At 47.2% G+C, this 18273-nt stretch overlaps 1 protein-coding gene across 1 annotated transcript in view; it reads right to left on the bottom strand.

The window, feature by feature from the left end:
- Positions 1-18273, bottom strand: part of csmd2 (CUB and Sushi multiple domains 2) — a 189818-nt gene that overhangs the window by 145154 nt on the left and 26391 nt on the right. The window contains exon 3 of the mRNA XM_076149883.1: positions 14347-14459. Within this exon, the coding sequence (XP_076005998.1) occupies positions 14347-14459 (113 nt within the window). The remainder of the gene's footprint in view (positions 1-14346; positions 14460-18273) is intronic.

Genomic DNA, 18273 nt, shown 5'->3' with positions numbered 1-18273 from the left:
GTCTGCTTTCAGCTGCTCTCTGACTCACAATCTGCTCCGCCAGGCTAAGTCGTCGCCGTCAAGTTGGCTTTCTTATGCTCGCCTCTCACTCGTTAGGCTCGCCGGCCCGATCTGTTCCTTACGCAATATGGCTGATTAATCGTGAGCTGCGGAGAAGAACAATTTCTCGGTGACTGCGATGGGAAATTTGCACTCATCGTCGTCGTCAACAATGCCTTGTTTACCTCCCTCAATACATGTTCTTATTGAGCGTGTTTGGACAATTACAGAAATGTAGTTACGTAAAATGGATCATGCAACAATGGAATCCATCAGATTGCTTTGGTCTATCACACCGCTGCATGGACGGCTTTTACTCTTAATGTCACTAAAGTCTAGTGTAAGGAAAGTGCTAGATCTTTTCGCGTTTCCTAAACAATGTGTTTTTTGTGTCAGTTTGTGTGTGATCGCACCAAAAATAAGCAGGAGCCCTCAGAGTGGAAGGAGAAGTTGCTTTGGTCGCTCCCATTCCGCAGTATTCCCTTAGCCAGGCTTTCCTTTTGATCCCAGACCTTGGGGTGTACTTCCCCCCGGGATGTACCATTCCATAGTCAACGTTTGCTCCTTCCTTTATGTTTCCTTTTAGCTTAAGGAGCGTAAAGACGAAGAAAATGCTTTTGTCTTAGAAAGTGAAGTCATGATCACATTGAGGTGACGTCGTTACTCACGTTGACTGAAAAAGAGCTATGAGTGGAATTTGGTGATCAAAGTAAAGGCCATGAATAAAGTTGCTTCAAGAACTACGCACGTGCAGATCCAGGAGCCAAATTCCATTTTTAAGCCACCCCGTTTCCTCGCCACCCCCCTCCTCACCACAGCGGCTCCGCCTCCTCTCCTCTTTTGACACAACACGCCGGCTTGTTCCCTGTGTTTGCCTCATTACGCTGAATAGCAACTGCGAATTAAGGCCTCACAGAGCCGTGCCAAATGATGGGTGGGAGACGAAGGCTAAACAAAACAGGTGCGCCATCAACGTCACGCTTCGCCGGAGCCTCAGCAGCGGCGCCGCAGACAGCCAGACAGCCAGACACATGAGAGGGACACAAATCAACACAGGCAGACTGAGCAGCTTCCAGGTGAGATGTTTGTTTACTTCCCAGTGGTCTGATTGGGGGGGGAAGTCTGTTTCTCATGGACACCTGGCTGTTGTTTCTGCTTCCTAAACTAGCCAGTAAATCAGCTCAGAACGACCCGACCCTTTTCTCTCGCTCTCATTGTCAAATCATTAGAAGTACGTCAAGAATGGAGACAAACAGAGCCGCCCTGGCCGTGTGTTTGTTTAGAGACGATATCCTGCGCATGCATACCTGCATGTGGGGGTGGTGTGTGTGTGTCTACAATGTTTGGTGATTTGTAAAGATTTATTCGTCTACTCAACAGGCAACAAGTAGCCCCCCCTCCTCTCATCCCTAAACCTGTGACCGTTGGTGAGAACAGGAAATTAGATACAAAAACACAAAATCCACCTAAAACTGGGTTGAAACTAACTGAGATGAAAGAATACTTACAAGTATCAACAAACTTATTTTATACCCAGAAGATCAATAACAAAACGAGATCAAGCACTACGATACATCACAGTATAGACAGAGTTGCTGGCTCTCTAACACGGAGACCGAAGTAAGAGCTCATCAATATTCAGTCGGTATCCATGATGAATAATATGTCCATGTAAAGAGCCGAGCTAATCTAATACACTAGCCTCACAGTGGACACTCCGACTCAAACAGGTGGAACTAATAACAGCAATGACGGCCGCGTACCATTTAGGTGTGCCAATGTTGGACCGCGTGCGCGACTCACTTGTGAATCGAAACGAAGAGGAGCCATTGTTAATGTCATTAGTTACACCTGTGTGTGTGTTCTTCGTCTTCTACTTCTTCTCCCGCTTTAAAATCCGTAACAAATTACAAAAACACGCAGGGAGTGACTCGGGGAAAGGTTCAATTACGGCAACAACCTCCCCAAACATGTGTGCTATACCTTGGAATTGGACTTTGACATTTAGGCGGCTAACAAGTGAACACTCGACAGTCAATAGGGTCTGAGAGAGATGAGGGGAGGGAATTGGCACGGGCGGATCGATGCGGCCACCTTGATGAATGGCCGCGCATTAGAGCCGGCGGGTAAACAGAGAGATGATTAAACACCGCGGGCCCCGAGTAGGAGCCACTCGGTTTATATCAATTAAAGCAATGGGAGGGAATGCGGCGGTTACAGTTCATAACCGTCACCGGGTATTTTATCACGGACGGTAACACGCTCGGATGGCCGTCTGAGTGATAGATTAGATTACACAACTGCTTCATGAGGAATTTCATTCTGCCAAAGTTCCTCATGCCAAACGTTTCAATAAATAGATTTCATGCTGGGGGACGTTTGATTGCAATTAAACTAATTGAGGGAGGAAATTAAAGGCAGCCCACAGTGTTCTATAGTGTTTTTCCCCTTTATTCCTTTGCTGGGTTTGGTACAAAACAACCACACTGAGAACCCTTTGGAGGGAGCGGTTATACATGCTTACACACACATTCCCTCCTCGTCCCGTCTTAGAAACAAAGACTCCCTAATCTGGGGACAATACGGCGGCTAATCCGCACAGAAACAGGGATCGTAGAGAGAGACAAACGCGGGCGCGGAGGGACGAACGGAGGCTCAGGGATGAGAACCACAGAGACAAAAACAGACAATTAAAGCAAACCACGCAAAAGTTCCGATGTGGAAGGACAAAGGGATTGAAGATGGAGCGGAGCAGAACGCACAGAGGGGAGAGATATGGATGAGGAACGGAGAAGAGCTGACAAGTGGTACGTCTCCGAGGCCGCCCAGCAGGTTTAATGCATGGACGCTCACTCCCAATCTGTGATTTGAAAGTCAAACAGCAGCCTACAAACACACACAAACAAATACACACACACACACACACAAACACACAACTTTCCTCATAGATTTCAAGGTGTGATTATGTCACTGAATTGTTTTTTTCACAGCTCATCTGATATTTAACTTTGACTCATCCGAAAAAGAAATTAAGAGAGGTTGAACAATAAAGAGCCAATATGATTGCATAGGAGAAGCATTGAGTAGAATACTAGAATAATATTAGGATAAATCACAAACAAATTACAATATAACATAATAATTTGAATAACAATGAAATCCAAAAAATACAATAATATTAAAATAAATGTAAATAATTAAAATTACTTACTAAAAAAATAAAAAAATAAAAAATAAAATAAAATAAAAATAAAATACCACTACTAATAATTATAATAATGCTAGTGATAATAATAAAATCAATTAAATAAAAATAATACAAAATGTTCGAAAAATAAATGAAATACAATATTATTATGGCCAAAGGGAATTTATATCTGTAATAATATCAGGTCTTATGCCCTATATTGGTCGAAACAAATCACTTGGTTTTTTTATTGATAGGCTCCAAATCAGCTGATCCTGTTCAGGGTCAGATGAGGGCTGGACTGTAATGAGGCTTAGCAGGTTGGAAAGACCTCAGTCACTCTGCACATTGTATATAAACAGGGATTTATCTCATCATAGCCTTTATTGAAACGGCTGCATGGCTTCAAAGGTGAACTCCCACCCTCACTTACAGGAAGTGTGCCGATTGGGGTCGTCCAAGGCCAGAATTAATTACATCAAAGTCTGTGATCCACGGGGCGGAGCAGATGACATTTACAAGAGGCCCGACCCAACCGCTTAATTACACACTTTCATAGCGCCGTAAGAATTAGTGTGCCTGCCTGGTGGCCCATACAAACAGCTGGAGAATAGCAACACTGGCAACCTTTAGGAGAAGTCAAACAAAAAAAGGGGGTGAAGGCGACCAAGTGTTTTGGGTGACATTTGATGGAACCAGGAGAAAAGCATAGAACGCCACGTCAGAGGAAAGTGGACCGCAAGTGCATTTAAGGACAAAAGGTACAAAATGCGACAGACATTTTCCTGAAATGTAATTTTCAGGTAATTTACGCCTGAACTTGGTCTCTTTTCTGTAATGTAGAGCAGAATATGAACAGCACCTCTATGTTCCCTCTACCTGACTGCACACAGGCAACAGAGCGACCTCACCTACACCAGATTAAGCCCACACTCTGCACAGCCCACCGACTGCACAATAGTTCCTCTCCGTCATCTTCACAGCGCTCGGCCTCTTCACCCCCGGTGGGACGACCTTCCACTGCTCATATGCTCCACTCGCAAACACAAACACATCAAGCAAACACACACACACACACAGACTGGAGGTTTCACTAAAGAAGTGTCCAGCCTGCTCGCTCGAGGGTCAAACGTCACCATACAGCCAGCGCGCTCCTCTCCGGGGGGGGGACTGCACGTTAGTCACACTTGAACCGTGTGACAAATGCCTGGCCGCCATAGGCTGGACACTGCCGCACATACATCTCACGCTGCTGGGAGGCACTGTAAACACAAACACAAAACCCAAAGCCAGCTGTTCACAGGGAAGGATGACCTTTCGGCACATGCTCCACTGCACAAGCCCCGCAATGGGCTTTACGTGGGCTTGTGTGTGTGTATGCGTGTGTGCTCGTGTTCATTTGTGTGCGCGGCCATACTCGCGTGTCTGTTGGTGCACATGCCTTGTTTTTCATCCCTTATCTCGAGAGGAAAACAAACTCGCGCTGACTGCAGACTAAAACCTGTCTCGCCGCCCATTCACCCAGAAAGCAAATGGAGGGCGAGGAGGGCTGAGGGTCGAAACCCTAAAAGCGGAGCCGGCGTGGCTGCCAGTGACTCGGAGGGGCAATGAGAACTGTCAGAAAGACGCTCCGGCTCACTTCAGGTCTATAAAAAGAGAGAAAATGGATAACGAAAACATAAAAATAGACCCAAAATGCCTCAGATGTGGGATTCAGTATGAAATATTAACATAATACACAAGAGGAGAAGAAACGGCTGGCGGGATTTCAACACTCCTCGCCTGTAACCCGGCGCTTTCATGCATATAGAACAATATAATGCAGAGCTGCTGCTGAAGTGGGTGAGCTGATGTGTGACGTCGCCAAAGTCTCTCAAAACCGAGTAACGGAGCCAGACGTGATTATGTTTCCCTCTCTTTCAGAAACATAAATTACCAATTCAAAAGGTAAGAAGGGGGGAACATTGTCAAGTTACAGAAGCCTGGGAAATGATGTAATCTTAGCAATGGTCACAATGTTAACAAGGAAAGCTACCATGACCATAAAGACGCATTTATTTCCTCAATATCCACTCTAGTATCAACTTGGGAAACTAGCCAGGCCAATGCAGAATCCTGGTTTTGCTCCTGTTTGCCTCGAGCTTGTTGCCTCATCGTCTCCATGCAGTCATAGTTGCAGAGAAAGAACCGAAGAAGCCTTTCGGATGAGAGGTCAAACATCGTCAAGCCTTCGAGCTTATAAGTTTCACGCTTCATAACATACGATACATGTAGGGCCCTGGCCAAAAAGGAAGAGACGAGCTACAAAATATGGAAATGATCTCAAGGCTTCTGTTCGATTTGTAATGGTTGCAGACAGGGAGCATGTGAGGCAGAGCAACACATGATTACATACAGTGTGTGTGCGTGCGTGCGTGCGTGCGTGCGTGCGTGCGTGCGTGCGTGCGTGCGTGCGTGCGTGCGTGCGTGCGTGCGTGCGTGCGTGCGTGCGGGCGTGCGTGCGGGCGTGTGTGTATGTATGTGTCTGTGTGTGTGTGTGGGCTTCATTAGCCTGACGGAGAACTGTAGCGCAACAATCAGCCATTAATTAAGCGTCGGAAGCATTTAACGGTCAGAGACGCTGGCAGCTGATTCCCATCTCAGACACTAATAATGGCGAAGATCTCTCCGTAGCGCAGAGGACACTCAGCTTAACCACGCAGACGTTTTCCATAAGAGTAATTGCGTTGAGCGAGGCGGCGGCGGCGGCGGCGGTGAAAGGCGCCCGTGAGTTCAGGGCCGTCTCTCTTGTAAGCGTGTGGCCTTTTTTGCGTGGAGCGTTTTCCCCCACCTGCAGCCATGTCTGCACTCTGCACGTCAATACATCCACATCTCCATGACGGATTCCGGCTGTTGCTCGGGGCCGTTTCTGTTTTTGTGTTGCCACTAAATTGGGCCCTGCCGTCCCCGTGACAGATTTCTGAGGATGGCTTTTCTATTTTTTTTCTTTTTTGGTTGGAGGGCAGGTGAGTAATGCGACTCGTGGAAAACAGTTTTGATACTTCTAATTATCACGACCCGTTGAGTAAATGTAGCGGCTGTGAAATTGTGGCGAGGCAGATGGAGGAGGAGAGTGGAACACATTTGTACTGCGTTAACAATGAGCTGCAGCTAATGGCACAAGAGCGACAAGGAGCCAAAAACTGTCAGAACTCTTTGCTTTCCATAACTTTTAATGAGAGTGTGTGAAATACAAGCCTGGATATGCTGTGTGTGTGTGTGTGTGTGTGTGTGTGTGTGTGTGTGTGTGTGTGTGTGTGTGTATGTGAGTAAGTGTGATGATGTTGTTTCCTGAGCTGACCTGCAGTGCACCTGCTTGAGTTCTTTACCGTGCGGACATGAAAGCATAGCATACCCTGCATGGCGGGCTTGTCAACCACTGGTGAAACGTGTGTGTGTGAGCAGGTGACTGGCTGTGTGTGGATGCGAGTGTGAATGTGTGTGTTTATCAGAGTTCTGGGGACACAGCAGCACAGACCTGCAGACCTTTGGCTTTTATGTCTTTCCCCTCGCAGGCATAGTCACACCTTGTCACCGCGCGGTTTGGACGACTTCATCAGTTCCCAGCACCACCGGAGACCGTGGACAACATGTCAGCACACCACACACACCACACTATACACACCATACAACACACACACCACAGAGCCATCAGTGGTGCCAGAAGTTTCCAGGTTACCCTTGGTTTCCCTAGATCTTGTCTAGTCAAACGCAACTTCTAGATGGAGGTACCAATGTGTGTTAGGGTACGAAAACTCTGATATTCTCCACTTTTGTATACTGGTACATTGGGGTCTATTCCAGCAAGACAGCTGTGTGTTTACACTTTACACTATAAATCAGCAGTACAGCTAACTCAAACCCAGACACACACACACAGAGCTTTGTGTACAGAAGGTGAGATTTTCAGCCATATGCTTTCTTGAATGTAGAAACCATAAAGACGGTGAGTCACCACTTGTGGGAGAACAGACGGCGTCGGTAAACAATAACCGGATCTTAACGCTCCTGCCAAACGCTCAAGAACTGGAGGCGAATCTGACGACGTTGCCGCAGACACCAACCAAAGCAAAGCAGAAGAAGAGAGCAAACTCCTGTTCTGCCTCCCAGTCTGGGCGCATCATCAACGTTGAACGTTTGTCTTTTCACTTTCTCCAGGACGAGAAGAGACCGCCTCGTCTTCAGGTCCAACAGATGTTTGGATTCTTTGGATTCGGCTATAACCTCAAGTTCACATTCAATCTCTCTTCCGAAGTCGATGTAAACTCGTGTGAATCTTCAGGGATTTACTCCGACTCTACGTCTTTGTTTGTCTTTCCCCGGCGAGCCAAGCGTCTGCAGCGGCGCCTCCCTGACAACGGCCGTCGCTTTTGGACTTTGCGGACGCCAAACACTTCTTCTTCTTTCACGCTTCGTTTACTTTGCATCCCGTGGACACACCCGGCGTAATTAGATCCAGAGTTGCCATGACAGCGACATGCCGAGCTCTAGAAAAAAACAAAAAACTGACTGACATGTCCGGAAATTGCAGCTGATGCCTGAGTACGGCGGCGTCGAGTTGCTGTGAAACGGGAACGAAAAACATTGCAAACCTGAGCCGCCGTCAGTGTCTGGATTAATGAGTTTTCATCAATAATGTTTTATTATCAGTCCTTGCAGATACTTGATGCATATAATTTTGTCAATGCCTATAATTCGGGCAGATCAGCAGGGAGGACGCAGGAGCCGTGAGTGAGCGATCGAGAAGGCGGAGGCTGCTGAAATGTGGCCGACGAGATAGACAGAGAGAGAGACAGAGAGAGAAAGAGAGAGAGAGAGATAGAGATAGAGATAGAGAGAGAGAGAGAGAGAGAGAGAGAGAGAGAGAGAGAGAGACAGTTGCATCAGCCGTCTTGTTTTTACAGCAAAGGATGGACTTTAGCATATGTACCAACATGCATATATTCTCTCTCTCCCTCACTCTCTCTGTCGCTCTCTCCCTCTCCCTCTCTCTCTCTCTCACGCACACACACACACACACACACACACACACACTTTGAATGCATACTTAATATGCTCAGCCCAGAGAGCAGTCAAGGTCCTCAGACCGGAAATAATTACAGTCAGCAGTCGGCAGTGTTTGGGCTGTGAGAGACATCAAAGCTGCCCTCAGATTGGGTTTGGAACACATTTCCGACAAAATGTGAACAACAACTGCAACAACATTTGACGCAGTCGCCGGCCAACTCCAAAACATCTGGTATTTAAAGCGACAAGTACACCTGAAGTTACACTTGAACACATGTTACAGAGGTTAATCTTCTCCCATGATTACCACACAGAGAGGGACCAGCAGGGATTAGAACCACAGACCTTCCTGTGAGGTAGAGTGCAAACTGACACTGCAGCTCCATGTGCTTTACTCTCATATGTGATGTGTAGAAGCACATCATACACCTGAAGGACCCCAGTGGGTACATTAAAGTCATCAAACCTATCCGCTGATGCGGATCCCTCAGGATAAGAGGGGAAACTGAAGCGGAGGATGTCGGCAGCTGACTGATGGATATACGCAGTCATGTATACTTGCATGTACTTTTGGACACACAAACTCATAATGCACTAAGTAAGGTATCATGTTGTGCTCTTTCTTTTGGTTTTGCACTATAAAGATGATGACTTCACGCCGGCAGCTTCCCTTAATCTCGTCAAGTAGATTGCATCGCTAATGTCCGTGATGTCGCAGAGAGAGGAAGCAGAGCGCATTACAAGAGGCGGAGGAAGAGAGGAAGAGGATGATATGGCTGCCGAATGAGTAAACAAACACATTCCCAACAAACATTGAGAATTACTCTTCAAGCGATTACGATTTCTTTCCATAAACAAACCAATTTCCCCCCAAAGAAACGGCGGCAAAGTCAAACAAAGGATCTGTGATGCTTGATGGCTCATGAAGACTCCATCAGGCGCCATTTAAATTACAACCACAGCCATACTGCACCCTGGGTAAAACAGCTATCTGTCCCCATAGAGAGAGAGCGAGAGAAAGAGAGAGAACATTAGGACAGTGGATTAGATCCAAGTCCATAGTCCTCTTTCCCTTTTTGTCATCGTTGCTTTCATTTGGCCGACTCCTTGACTTATGGAGCCCGGCCTCATTTTTCAATTAGGCACTAGACTCACTCATGCTTCACTGCGCTCTCATCGCTCCCATCTATCAGGTCCTCCGCCGTCCTCGCTCGCCCTCGCGCTAATAGGGAAGGAGAGCGAGGCCGAGGGGTAGCAGATCCGAGAGGGACCGGACAAGAGCGCCTCTGTGTGTGAGCTCCGTGAGACCGATGTTCCTCGTGAAGAGAGACTGAGGAAGTTACTGAGATGCACTTCCAAGAGCGCTATTGCCTTTCATCCTTTTTTGGCTTATCCCAAATATTCCCGTCTGGCTTCGCATTCTGAAATCATTAAAACCTCGAAAACATCTGTCATAAAGATATCCGTGGATAAACTTGCTAACAGATCTCAACTCCTCCATGCAGGCTCCTTCACTGACCAGTAGGAGACGCTGCCGGCTTTTAACATTCCACAAAAGCCTGGTCCCTACACGCATTCCTTCTCAGCCTGAAAGTTCTGCCTAGTATGAATCCCTCTGGGGCTTTCAAACATTAATACTGATTTACTTTCTACATGAATGCATTTGTGTCTTCAGTTGTTTTCCTACAAGCGGACACCTGCAGCGTTGACACGCTGGAGAGGCAAAGTGCCGGAGCGTTTTTCCTTTCGGCTGACCTATTTGGGAGACGCATCGGCTATGCAGCGAAAGACGGAGGAGAAACTTGGCAACGCGCGACTGGATAATCATCGCTGCGCTTCAATATTCAAGAGAGAGTGGGGGGAGCAGGATAGCTTTTTGGGAAGGAACGACAAACGGGAGGAGAGGCGAGGAATCAGAGGTAGGGCAGGAATAGAGAGGAGGGAGAAGAAACGAGGAGAGAGCAGAGAGAGAACAGGCGAGGGAGGCGGTGAAGATGTTAGAGCATCCCGGTAGATATTTTGAGAAGCTCGGCAAATGTTCCCTTTTTCCTCCCCGGTTAGCCTCCATCTCTCCACAGCCGCAGATTAAACACGAGTAAAGAGTTTGCAAAGAGACTGAGAGGCGAGAGAGAGAGTGAGAGAGAGAGAGAGAGAGAAAAAAAAGAGTCTCAGGGTTGCCATGGCGATGGGAGGGGAGCTATTCCAGAGTTGTGTCGGCCATTACGCAGTGTGTCGAGGAGCTGGACTGTGCAGCACTTAGGCTTATTGCGGCGCGAGACAGAAACAGGACCGACGTCTCATGTAGACGAGGTGGACACACACCAAAATGGTGGATGGGAAGCAGTGTCCAAATAGGAGGAGGGACTCGGATATATGCACTTATTCCGTATGATTAAACAGATGAACACACACACGCACACACACACACATATGCAGGCAGACTTACAGTACAACAGCAGGACATTGATCTCATCCCTGGTGGCTCTAATGGAGGGACGCCTGAGGTGACTGAGGTGAGTCAGCAGGGCCAACACAGATCAGCGGTCAACACGGCGGTAATCTGGGCTCCACCTGCTCATTACGTTTGAGCTGCGGCGTAGCCAAACAGCAGAGCGGCTAAAGATAGGACGCCGCTGTTTCCCCCGTGCAGGCAATCAGCGAGACGCCGAGCGTTCGCATCCAACAAAGGAGGCTTTAAATAGAGCTCGGAGAAGGGCGAGGGAGGAGAGAGACGCCGTCTTCTCCACGACGGGAAAGAAGCCTGTGTTGTCTGTTTATTCATGTACACGGTGAAATGGGAAAGTTATAACGCTGAGAGTTTTTGGGCGGCTGTGTCAGAGAGGCGCAGCTTCAACTCGACCGTCATTTTGGGACGAAACGGAGCCAACGCATTAGAAAAACACCCTCCTACACATTCATATCCAACTAATACAACAGCTCCAGCTCAACACGAACTCAAAGCAACACCTAAAACAGATACATCAACTAGATATTATTGTGCTTTTCTTCGGATTGTATCGATGTCACTTATGAGTGGAGAACGGGAGATCCAATTAAGGAAGAATCATAAACGTTTCTACTTTCTAAGAACACAATACCAGATAATTCTCCATACATAATGGGGATGTTTAATGTGTTCATATTATTCTATTATTATTATTTTTGTCATCTTCCAGCCAATGAGTATAAAACGGCCCGACGAGCTCCTTTAAGCTTCATCCTTTACAATCCTAACACATGAGAACACAGTGGGCTTATTGGTTAAGGGAGGGAGGGAGGGCAGTTGGAGAGACAGTACCGCGAATAACCTGATGTCACTCTGTGTGCACAGCGGTGCTGCCACACGGGGACAGTAGAGGAGGACTAGGACGACGTGTTTCTGGCACATCCAAGCATTTCCAGCGTTTCAAAATAGACTCTGGAATGAAAACCAGGACGCAGGAGAGTGTGTGTGTGTGGGGGGGGGAGGGTTGATGTCAACGTGTGATTTAACCAGTATACAGCTATTTATATGGCGACTTGCTGTGTGTGAATAGAATAGGGAGCTGACACAAACATCCTACAGCAAAACAGCTCTCATGCTCGCCCACACACACTTGGCCTCCTGTGCGCTTGAAAGTATATCATTCCCAACTTTATGTTACACACACACAACACACACACACCCACACAGCCTGGCGTTTCAGCTTTCTTTATTGAGAGCAAAGGGACAAAAGCCTCCCGATGCGCTTTGAGACCCTGTTAGAAGTGAATGTATGTAAGCAAACATGTAATTGGACAGCCTTGTTATGCTGTAATTTGGTCGATTATGGGCTGCAGCTGCAACAATGATGAGCTGTCAGCACGCCGCAATAAACAATACTTTCTGTCAGATAATAAAAGGAGATTATGTAGAACTCTTCTGTGTGCGTTTGTTATGCCCTCTTCTGGTTTCCCATCACATTTTATTGCGACACACACACGGTGTTCGCTGCAGTTATTTACAGACTTCATTTTCCACAGCCGGTCGACTGATCGTGTGCAAAGTTATTTGTTTACGTGCATCTTCGGCTCAAATGGAGCGTAACAGGCTACTCGGATAAACCAAACGGGGCCCCGGCGAAGAAAACGGGGCGCAGAACAAATCAGCAAAGTAATAAGTGGAACCTGACAGGCAGCGCTCGAGCTGCCGCGCCAACCGGGTAGGAATTACAGGAGCGACGCGGGGGACGGGATGATGAAATGACATACTATTACCACCTATGAGACATCACAAACACCCAGACGTGAAGAGCCAACGCCCCAAATCACCAACTACACCATCCCAGCTTCATCATCCATGGACCCTCCCCACAAATCCACCGCATCAACACCATCTTGTCAATCACATCTCCTCTGAACTCTTACACCTACACTGTCCAATAACCTGTTCACCGAGTGTTGTTCACTTCATCTAACGCTTGTCTGCGTGTAGCCTTTGCTAAGTTTACAACCCCGTGCGGCAGCAGATGGCAGATTGTAAACAGACGGGGCAAAGTTTGCAACCGTCATTTTAATCCGCAATCCAGTTCGACAATACAGAGCATGTGGGCTTTTTGTAGTGTCATAAAGCATCGCAGAAGTGTGTGTGAACGTGTGTGCCTGATCAGAGGTAGCGCGCTCTCACACGTCCTCCATCAGGTCAGATCGTTCACGCCTCAAGCAGTTCTCGCCATCCATTTGACATGAGTACTTAACCTGGGTGGTAGGGTGGAAGGGTGGTAATGTAATGTAAGTCGCTTTGGATAAAAGCGTCTGCCAAATGATCGTAATGTAATGTAATGTAACCTGTAGGAGAGCGGCGTGGTGTCAGTGGGCGGGGCTTCCCTGTGTCACATGTGGCTGGTGATAAGTAATTAGTGCGACAAGTGCATTGATTCCCCCCGGCTGTGTGACGGCTTGATAACCATTAACCGCACAGGATTCAACACCACTTTAACAACGTGTTAAAGAAATAAAATGACAAAACAAACTGCAATATTTCATCATAACAGGTACAAGTCACTAATGAGGCTGATTTAGCTCACAGCTTAGCCTCTCTCACCGCAGACAGGTGGCTTTGTCAAACACTAATAACATTTACTGGTGGCTGCATTCCATTTCTGTGTGCTGGTGCCCGGGCTCCAGTATCGTACACGCTGGCTTACTGGCAACACCAAATTGGTTACACTGGATGTTCTTGCTGTGATGAATTCAAGCAATAACCCGGACTTAGGTCACTGAAAGGGTATTTTTCTGTATGTTAGAGATATGTGATGTTCATTGCTCAGGTACAGGAGGTCCGTATGGACCCGGAGCAAAGATAGAAGTGACGCACGCCACCGTAAAAGCTGAACGTGTCCTTGGGGATTCTGTGACGTCTGGATTTTAAGGGTTCAGGAGACACTTCTGTTCGGGAAGTTGGACAATCCTGACGTCTGCCTCCTGGTGGAATCAAACTGGGCGTCTCTCGTCTCTGTCTTTCCTTTGATGTAGTCACGCAATGCGCTCTTGCGGCCCCCTGAGTCGCTTGGCGTTACTCCACGGAACCGCATCCCCACATTCACAACATCTCAGAACAATGACAAACTCTCGTCAGGTAATTAGCCTAATTAGTTGCTCTCTTGTATTCCTGCTCCCTCCCTAGCCTTCGCTGCTGCGTGGGCTTGAAGTGCGCCTTCATTAATATCATCCTGCTACGGGTCATAAAGCACTTCATGTCCCCGTGACAAGAGTTCCCCGTCCTGCCAGCGAGGAATAAGATACTATCCGAGCTGGACAGAATGGATTCAAATGAAGCTATCCACTGCTGGATGGAGCCAATCACATTCAAAAGCCCGAAAGAAAGAAATTATGAGCACCAAAGCAGCGATGTAGACATTAGAATAAACAGGATTCCAGTTGAACACAAATCAAACAGCCGCGGCTTATTTGCACAAACATTTTGAGGTCCAGCTCATGATCACATTAATCACGCCCACACGGGTGCCGTGGGATGAAAGTGATTGTTACATCAAAATAACAACACCATGTCTCTTTCATGCATGGAAAAACATTCCACATCAAAGTGACGTTACCTTCGTAGGCAGCATTGAATCCCTGCCCGCTGACAGCATAGTCAGACAGTAGCCACAGTGTGAGCCTGGAGCCGGTGCTCACAATGGGTGAAGGCAGCTGGAACCCCGTTAACCTGAAAACGAAGGAAACAGAAGGACAACGGTCAGGAGGGAAATATAAAGGGAACCAATCAACAGCACAGTCGGGTTGGTCAGTTAGGTCAGGTCTGAAGCCCAGCTGCTCTCTCAAGCATCCAAGGATAATGTTGTATTTGTGAGTCTCGGCTCTCAATCATCCCCGAATTATGAATAGGCCAAGAAAAAAATGGATGAATCAGTGAGGAAGCAATGATTGTGATTGTACAGGAGCAGGAAATTATGAAAATCAAGTTTTCACAGCTCTGAGTCGTATATAAGCATAACCAGTCAAATGATCTCTTTAGGTCTTGAACTTTAAAGTCTAACCTACAGATGACGTCTCAGGATGTCCTCAACCTGCTCATTCTCACTGTAACTGCATCTAATCATAGTCCAACTGCTCATAATCACAAATGTATTCAATGCAACTTGGTTTACCATCCCACTTGTACACATGAAGCTTTACTGCTTTCATGATTCTTGACGTAAGTTCGTACACCAATTTTTTATTCACTTTCAAGGCAAATCCCAGTATCTAGACGAGCATGTCAGTCTTTGGAATGTGCGGATTCTGCACTCCGACCGCTAATAAAGACTATTAGACAGCGTCGTTAATTTCATTTTACAGTTCCTGGGGTCATTATAAAAACAAAACTGGGATGTTATTTGCAGTCAAAGCAGAACCTCTGCTGCTTGCTGAGAGTGCATGTAAGTGGCTTCATAAATAACTTCTGAGTCCTACTTTGAGGTTGGAGTATTCTTAGTCATACTTAAACTTTCAGCACAGTTCCTGGGAGTGACTCAGAGAGGATTCGGCAAACGTGTGCACAGAATCGCTGATCCGGTAGCGGGCAAACATCGGAGACAAAGAGGCCTGTTTGATGCTGATTTGGTGGCAACGTTCCAGGTCCTGAGTAATGTTTAAGTGATTAAAAGTAATGACTAAGTATTTTCCAATAACATCACAGTTACACAAAACAAACAATGCATCAACGCTAACATCTCTGTAAATATCAGTGAATTGATTCCTGTGCCTTGATCAATTTGCCTCATTTTGATCGAGATGATTTGCTATTTGGCTTCCTGATCATTTTTAAAGGAGCAGATATCGGATTAACCCTTAGAGGTCTGTCATCTCAACCTGCATACATCTTGCTGTAATGAGCTCATTCAGTCAATCGGCCCATAACACGTTCAGCTGAGTCGTGTTTCTCATGTCAATCAAGACTTCATAATCTTGGGGCCCATACTTCAACTGGATGTGACACATGTACCACTGCTTTAGTTTTGTAAGAATATGGCCGTAAAGTTGAAATGTCGGAGTACAGAGAGTAAACTTCCACACTGCCAGCCTTCTTGTCAGAACAGGGGTGGCAAAAAAATAACACAAACCATCAACCCTCCCCCACAGGAAGAGAGCGAAGGTTCTGCTAGCAACACCAAGCCCGAAAAATGGATGAAACATGGCGAGTCGTGCTGTCACTCGTTGTGGAAAGCAACTCATTAGTGTTGAATTTCAGAGGGTAACGATTAACAGGTGAAGGTACAGATGTAAACAGTTTAACGATGAAGCGCTCGGGGGGGGATGAACGTGGGAAGACTAAAAGATGAAGAGATTCCCGTCTCATTAGGCTCAGTTTGAACTGACACAGGCGCGAACGTACAGCAGGGTTGGGTCCACATTTGCATATCATGACGCCTGAGTTATCGTTTCTAATAAAGGATTTGTGTCGCCCCCACACACCTCCCCCCCTCCCCTGCACGCTCATGATCTTCCTCTGTTCTGCCGTGCACGCGTATCACTACTACCCCCCTTATTCTCTAAGGGTTAAGAGACGCCATAGTGTCTCACTTAATCTTTAAGTACCACATTGAAGGTGTGAAGCGGCGGCAGAATGGATGAATTGGACCGGAAAGGGAGGCAGACTATAATATATGTGTGATCTCATCCCTCGTTCTCTCTCTCTCCCCTGCTCTCACTGCGAGATTGTCACGGCGGGATATCAGCTAAACGATGGGACACATGTTCATGCAAATGGCCCCTTCGCTGACCGCAAATTGAGTTGGAAGGCAGCCATCTTGGTTTCGGTGGCACGTGGTGGAACGGAGGGAGGGAGCGTGGGGGAACGGCGGAGGGGGTCAACCATCCCAAAGCCAGACGCGGCATCAAATCAAAAGAGAAAAAGAAAATGGACGCCTGCGAGAAAAAAGCGCAGAAAGCAGCTACACGTGTGAGAGGAGATTCAATTTTGCGATGTGATGAGAGCGGTGGCAGCGGCGGAGGAATGCGGCCAGCAGGGGGATTGGACGTTATCAGCCAAGAGATGCAAGATATGATTGCGACCGTGCGACACAATGGAATGGATTTGCAGCACAGGTGTCTCAAGTGATTGGTAAATTGATGGAGGGTGTGTGTGTGTGAGAGAGAAAGAGAGAGAGAGAAAGAAAGAGAGAGAGAGAAAGAAAGAGAGAGAGAGAGGCTAGGAAAAGTGGAATAGTGATGGGAAATGATTTGGGGATTCTGTTGTATGGAACGCAAAGTAATCATTGAAATTAAGGGCACTCGCACTGTATATACTGTGTGTGTGTGTGTGTGTGTGTGTGTGTGTAGACGAGCAGAGGTCTATTAAAGAGGGCTTTCCACCTGACTGGCCTCAGCATCATCTCAATGAAGAACCTCTGCTTCCAATTATCCTACTGCTACCCAAGGGAAAGAGAGAGAGAGAGAGAGAGAGAGAGAGAGAGAAACAGAGAGAGAGAGAGAGAGAGATTGTAATGAGGAGACAGTGGCGGTGGAGAGAGGGATGAGGAAGGCAGGAAATGAAAAGAAGCAGAGGGAGACAAACGCGCCAGTACGTGGAAATGCAAAAACTCTAATGGTGAGGATGAGTCACGCTGAGAAAGTCCTTCATTACACTGTGGTTACTTGGCCTCAAACACACACACACACACACACACACACACACACACACACACACACACTCAGATAGAGAATATATGCATCTCTACCCAAACATCTACGTGTTTACAACTGTAAACAGACAGAGACTAAATCAGGTCGTTTGGCCTTTAATGTATTCTGTCAGTCGATGTGTGTCTATGTGTGTGTGTCTACGTGTGTGTGCGTGTGCGTGTGTGTGCTCACGCGAGGAGGTGAGTGCAGTGCTGATGCAGCTGATTTCTACCCAGAAGGAAAAAAGGAAAAATAGATACAGCAGCAAGATTTTGATGGCTGAGTAGAGAGAAGACATTAACCAATAAATGATGGGTTAGAGAGAGACAGAGGAGGGAGGAGGGGGAGTGAGGCCAAGGTGTGTGTGTGTGTGTGTGTGTGTGTGTGTGTGTGTAAGCATTCAATAGCAGACCCTGTGCAGCTATTACTCGTCAGCGGTCAAGGCCAGGGGCTCTGTTACGCTCTCAGAGCTCAACGCTACGGCAGCTGTCTATCACACTAACAGCAGAGCCCAGATCTGAGACCCCGCCACTCCAATGCACCACACACACACACACACACAGACACACGCACGCACGCACGCACACACACGCACATGCACGCACAAACGTTATTCTGACAGTTATTTTGTAAACCAAGTCCATTTCTATGGTTTTCAAGGATAGGACAGTGTGTGTGTCCAGAGTGTGTGCGTGTGTGTGTGTGCGTGTCTCAGAGAGCTGACCAGGCGGTGGAGGTCGTAATGGCACCACATTCCCACACACGATTTGATTCCCACGGCGAATGGGAAGACTTTCGCAAGGCAATTACGCTGCGTCTCTATCAGCCGTCTTATCCCGGCTCGCGAGGATAAGCGG

This window comes from Genypterus blacodes, unplaced genomic scaffold (genome assembly GCF_046128005.1).
Source record: "Genypterus blacodes isolate CSIRO-AG114 ecotype Tasmania unplaced genomic scaffold, CSIRO-AGI_Gbla_v1 ptg000048l_1, whole genome shotgun sequence".
In the NCBI taxonomy this organism is placed as follows: domain Eukaryota; kingdom Metazoa; phylum Chordata; class Actinopteri; order Ophidiiformes; family Ophidiidae; genus Genypterus; species Genypterus blacodes.
This window is presented reverse-complemented; position numbering and strand designations above follow the sequence as displayed.